This window comes from Varroa jacobsoni, unplaced genomic scaffold, assembly GCF_002532875.2.
Source record: "Varroa jacobsoni isolate VJ856 unplaced genomic scaffold, vjacob_1.0 scaffold_279, whole genome shotgun sequence".
Lineage (NCBI taxonomy): Eukaryota > Metazoa > Arthropoda > Arachnida > Mesostigmata > Varroidae > Varroa > Varroa jacobsoni.
In genome coordinates this window covers 37,381-43,323 of record NW_019213181.1, presented here as the reverse complement: position 1 = coordinate 43,323, position 5,943 = coordinate 37,381, and the positions used below count along the sequence as shown (strand labels likewise).

General features: G+C 40.3%; 1 protein-coding gene across 2 annotated transcripts; it reads left to right on the top strand.

Annotated features, from left to right (window-relative positions):
* The first annotated feature begins 206 nt into the window (after positions 1-206).
* Positions 207-3,055, top strand: LOC111258956 (uncharacterized). Of its 2 annotated transcripts, none has more exons than XM_022830572.2 (2): positions 207-245; positions 1,749-3,055. In XM_022830572.2, the coding sequence occupies exons 1-2, from the start codon at positions 222-224 to the stop codon at positions 2,706-2,708; spliced, it is 984 nt and encodes a 327-aa protein (XP_022686307.1). In that variant the 5' UTR covers positions 207-221; the 3' UTR covers positions 2,709-3,055. The 2 variants fall into 2 exon arrangements, with proteins under 2 accessions (XP_022686307.1, XP_022686308.1); XM_022830573.2 differs by lacking the exon at positions 207-245 and adding an exon at positions 850-876.
* Positions 3,056-5,943: the final 2,888 nt, after the last annotated feature.

Sequence of the window (5,943 nt, the reverse complement as noted above, 5' to 3'; positions counted from 1 at the left end):
ACTGTGAATCGGAGATAATTCGTGAATGGATGGGGATGGATGAATTCATTTTACATTCATAGGCCCCAAACTGAGCCATTGAGCGCGGTTGAGTCGCCGTCTATAAAACAGACCTATCTAAGTGACTCGAGTGTTTTTTTTTTTTAATAGATCACTCTTCAACCCGTTACGAAAATCAATTGGAATAGGATAATCTGAGAGGATCTGCTTTGATCTGAGAAATGTTTGAGTTTAGTTGGATAGTGGTGCGTACTTGAACAATATACAGTGCGAAATTGAAGTGTCTACTATGTGATGTTGGAAGAAATCTTGGCAGTAACACGAAAAAACTTCGGTCCAAATTATCTGAAGCCATTTTTAGCGTGGATCGACTATATATTGTATCTAAAGTCCATCGATTATTTTAATTTGTCACGGAGCCAGTGCGACAATATTCATGTGATCATACTTGACGTTCATAACTAAAAAGTTTTCTCGAGGTGGTCACGTCATAAAACGGCTATATCAGCAGCTAAATGACTAAAAAATTACGTTCGAAATGCCTCGAATCCCTCTGCGTAACGCATCTAATCTAGTATATAACCGACGGTTCTTTGAATCTCAGGGTAATCTGGTGAAGTGAAGTATTCAAATGAAGAACCTCACCGAGTTCTTCATTTGAATATTAAATGATGTTTTACGTCATGTCGTTTTAGGTATCGCAGAGTGTATTGAAGGAAATGTTTCAAAAATTATAGAACATTCTACGACACCTGCCAGAGATCAGTATGAAGCCTTTCAGTAGGAGCCTCGTTGCACCGAGGCACGAATTTATCGCGGAACAGCAAAACAGTTATAAAAGTGAATATCAGATATCAAGGGAAGATGTACGATGTGGTGAGAAGACTTCTCCGATTTTCAAAACGACAACCAAGATGATTTTGTTCTTTTAAGTAAATCACACAATCTATCCATATAGGTTGATGAAAAATCAATACTAGTAATATGTCAAACTAAAACGATTTCCGATGAATCGATCTGTTAATTTTAAAAATGAAATACTCAAATATAAGCCTTACTTTTTGGCCGAAAACCCAAAGGTATCTGTATCTGGCTATATACGCTTGTTTAGCGCTAGCCAAACGTCAATTGGATTAGAAACACATGGAACATATAATTGTATCGTTGAATATTATATCGTGCCGTAAACTCGATAGAGTCAACTATCTTTCAGGTTTAGAAGAAGAAAGCACCTCTCTAGGTGTGTTAGGTTTTTCTGTGAGCCTGCATTAGATAATCGAGGTAGCGCTGATCAATCACAACGCATGTTTGATACTAACGAGCAAAGGTGACATATTTTGCCGGTGTCAAACATTACAATTGTTGGCCATCACTAGTTGAAGTGCATGTTGGTTTATTATTAAGTGGGCTAGCTGAAAAATTGAATGTGTTTCAAATCTTGAAAAGATACTTTATAAAACAGGACCGCGTTGTAGTTTTTCCAAACTGGAGGTCATTGTAAAATTTTAAATTTTGATGTAGCAGCAGCATCTCCAGTAGTTTTCGCACAATAACATATTTTTTCAATTGATATTATGTCACCCTCGCACAAATTTTGTCGTTTAATGCACTTTGCAAGCTAAAACGTGTTTTTTTTCTCTGTTTCAGTGCTATCTGTAAAGTATTTAGTATGCGGTTTACGCAAATACCTTAGCATATGTATTTTGTTCAAATTAATAATTTCGACTATCTTTCTTTAATGTTTACAGGTCTTGACTATTGCGATCTTCTCATACCTCGTCGTCGGTCAAAAAAATGACAAAGATGATGATAAATTCTCTATTGGACTAGGCGTTCTCGCCCCCTCCTACCGCCAAAAGGTGGGTACTGGCAAGGAACTTGGGGCGCAGATTGATTTCAACGCAGAAGGCAAAGGATTCTCGTACACCGTCAGCCAAGGAGATCCCAGCTCAGGCAAGCCATACAGTTCTATACAGATCTCCCGGCCAGCTCCTGCTGAAGCTCCAGAATCGGCAACACGACCAGTTGCATTGCCGGCACAGTATCAACTGCCGCCGCAGTACACTGCTCCAGCTCCCGCGCCTCGTTATATAAATACGCCTTCTGTAAATCAAGCCTCGCAGCAACAGTACCCGCAATATCAGCCCCCGTCACAACAATATCAGCCCCGTCCGCAACAATATCAGCCTTCTCCGCAGCAATACACGGCTGCAGCTCCTCAGTATAATGCCCCAGCTCCGCCGCCACCTCAATATACCCAACCAGCTCCTATTCAATACCAGTCAAAAGAACCGAGCACACAGTACGTGCCGACATCGAACCCAGGGGTACAATACGCCCCTGCTATAACACCCCCATACACGTCTTTAACACCGCAGCACAGGTCATCAAGCATCTCGTATCAACCACAACTGCCAGAAGCTAACCTGCCACAGGTTGCCCCTCAGCCATTCGGAGGACCGACGTCTACGGCAGCCTTAACTCAATTCCAGCCACGTTATCAAAACCCAGCGTCACCTGCCTATCCGAATGCACTCGCTGCTCCCCAAACCTACAATGCGCCTTCATCAGCCAGCCAGACTCCTGTAGCTGCACCAGACTACATTCCTTCTGTTCAAAACGTTAAGTACCAGTATGGATCCGGTGCTGAGCTAGCTTTTGCTTCGCAGTTGTCCATTTTTGGCCAACAGAATGGTCGTCTAAGTTGAATACCATGATAGGTAGATAATGTTAAAAAAGACCCTTCGAACGTACTGTACATACTCGCCTGAATATCTGTTCCACCGGCAAAACATAGCTACAAAGTATCTGTTCAAATGAATTAACCTCAAAGGCAGTTGTTGCGAGGTTACAGCATCCTTTATCATCCTGGTGTGCCATCGCTATTGTCGTTGCTTGATAAACACAGAATCCTTCATTAAAATTCCAACAAGAAAGAGTACAAGTCCCAAAATAAAGGGACAATGCATTGTTCCAATAAATATAACATTTTATGTTATAATCATGGAGACATCAAGAAAATAAAGATATCTTTGTTTGGCTTGTGAACCAATAAGCAGATTGCGTCAATTGAGTAATATTAGTAGTTTAATACGTAAAAGCCGTCATATTACAATATAGTAGGTACTTTTCACCAAAGACTTACGTAGGCTGAAACAACATTCAAAAACTGCATAAAGACCGGCTCTAAATAAGCTTCACGATGTGAACGAGTCGATAGTACCATGCAGTTTTATGAAAAGTTATTTTCAATTCTACTGATTTATTTATTAAGAGCGGTAAAACGCGCTCTGGTAGGCAAAATCGTGTGTCACTCTTGACCCTTCTCTCTCCTTTTTTGCAGCGAGGCCGGTCAAAGGAAAAACACCTAGAATTTCAAAAGGCATAAGGCTGGCAGACTACTTGCCTGCGCCAATAATTCGTCAATGCCTCATAGGTAAAACCCTTGGGCACATGCATCTATATAATCCAAAGTGCTACACTACTGAGACTCTTACAGTGTGATTAAATTCAATAGCTACTTTTTGCCACTGAGCCAAGGCTATTTTTCAATACGGGAAAATGCAGGCCTACAGTTGAATCAGATGACTCGTAACCCGCTAAAAGCCTATTGTACTTAAGTGTTAAGTCACATCTTGGCTAACTGTGTACTATTCAGGTCCACCCTTAAGCCCTTCGTAGTTGAAATAATTTTTTTTTTATTTTTTGGATAGTTGGTTGCAACTTAAAGTAGCTTGCTAAGTTATACACAATAGACACAAAAATATAAAACTTACAACTGAAATTGAGATAAAAAGCTATATAAAGCATAAGTAAAAGATAGCTAAGTTAGCAATCCCTTATGTGGAATAACATATACAACCTACACGATAACTAAGGTCCAACAATTCTGCGATGGTTGCACCGCAATATTGATTTATAGTCGTGTAAAAATTATCATAAATAAACGAAACAGCATTTTTTATTCTTTAAGGAAGAAATCTCATTAAGTAGGATTCCCCAATTGGTAGGATTCTATAGGTTGATTTATCTTGATGGTGCCGACATCGATTTAGCCATTCTTTAAAGCATTACAATGCCAGTTTTCGTATATTTGGCTAAAGAACTATTTTGTGTATCTCTCCGAGATACTACCACCGTCTGTGCTGTTATTTAGCTGATAGCTTGACTATGATCTGTCGGTCCCGTGGATGCCCGAGTAGAACTTCACATCAATACGGTATTTTTAAGAGTTAGACGAAAAGGTTGCAATGTTGCATTTGGTATTTCGCCACGCAACGTACTCCTCCAGCATTTCCTCTGATGTAGTTGTTATCTCGCGCTATCCCGGGGCGATACTAATTTCGGGCAGTAAAAATAGGGAGATGACGTCTAAGCAGAGAACAAACTCTAACGACCTGGGTCTGATCGTAAAAACGCGACAACATGAAGCGTTCGGCTGTAGAGGGGTAAAGTTAGAATTGCCATGATGTTAAGGTTGGGTGTTGCCTGTTTAAGTTATTAGCGACTCTTTCACGTAATTAGAAAACTAGTGTAGACTCAACGATACATGTTCGAAGATAACATGCGCTCTTTTTATATATAATATGCGGTAAGCTTCGTAAATAGAGAATATAAACACGTACATAACTTCACTGACTGTGTTCGTGTTCTTTTTGTCCGTACGCACAACGGTACTACTAAAGATGCCTATCTCTAGTTACACAACTTACTCGTAGTACACGAATGCTTCGAACCCTACATTTGTAACTGTGTACTTAGGGTTGCATAATAAGACAGTACCGATCGCTAAACAAATTAAGGTCGAAGCATAACAATCTCCTCTCTTAACAAATATATCGTCGTATTTTCAATACTACACTGCTTTATCGTTTCCTTTACATAGCCTGTTTGGCATTGACATAGACAGCAGAAATCTCACGTCCTAGCTTTCCACGACCTCAATCAAATACCCAACGTCCGCCTAAGTTAGTAAGCATTTGCTAACGATGTGTGGTTTTTTTTTCGATTTTTATGCCTTCAGACCTCCCAGGACCGTTCTCGTCACACATATTTTTTCTGCTAGAAAATCTGCTCGAGTTGACGTGAGCTCAGGAATCGAACGGGTGTTCCACGCAACGCTTCGGTCTGTTCCTTTATTATATACTATTATTTGTCGATTTGTTTTCAAGCTGGATTCGCAGCTAAGTCAGCTAGAAATGCTATTCAACTAGATCAACTATTAACCATAAGCCAAAAACTAATTTGGCTGAGAAACGGTCTGTCCGATATCGACGGTAGGTGATGAGACACCATGGGTGCTTTGACCTACATTACAACATTATACGACCTGCAGATTCAGTGATTATAATAGGCCAAACTGGGCCATGGACTGCCAGTACTTATTAGTGGCTAATACCTAAGTGGCACTAAGATCACACTAGCACTTATTGATCCGTTTTATATTAACAGAGCGTATCCTATTCATTAACCATTGAAGGTCGCAGAAAAGATGTTTTTGCAGTCATCATGATTCACCCTATGTCAGATATCATAAATATCTGGCGAACGTTCTAAGTTGGACGCATGAAACGCCTGTTTTCCCATTTCTACATTACTAATTATGTGAGTCAGGCTATATATTCAAAAACCTATGTACTTTCATAGAATGCACGAACGTCTCAGGAACGATTAGACTTGCCATTTGCTATCAGAAAGTCCATGTGTAAATGTTGGCCCGAAAGCAGACCTGCTGGCGGCCGATAGATTTCGGTAACATGAATGAAAAGTAGCTTAGATAAGCTAGGATTCAAAGAGAGGCAGTGGCAATCGTGTAACCGAGCGGCTTAGGCAACGTGAAGTAGTGAACTACCATCTGAAGTAACGAATGAATGTATCGTTCGCTGTTTCCAACCGGAACGCTGCAATATTGAACAATGGACAGCGGATTTTTTCTGTATGGAC

Bases quoted from the DNA above. Each gene is read 5' to 3' on its own strand.
- LOC111258956 (XM_022830572.2), top strand. From the start codon at position 222: ATGTTTGAGTTTAGTTGGATAGTG. The intron at 246-1,748 runs GTGCGTACTTGA...TAATGTTTACAG, and splicing joins TTGAGTTTAGTTGGATAGTG to GTCTTGACTATTGCGATCTT.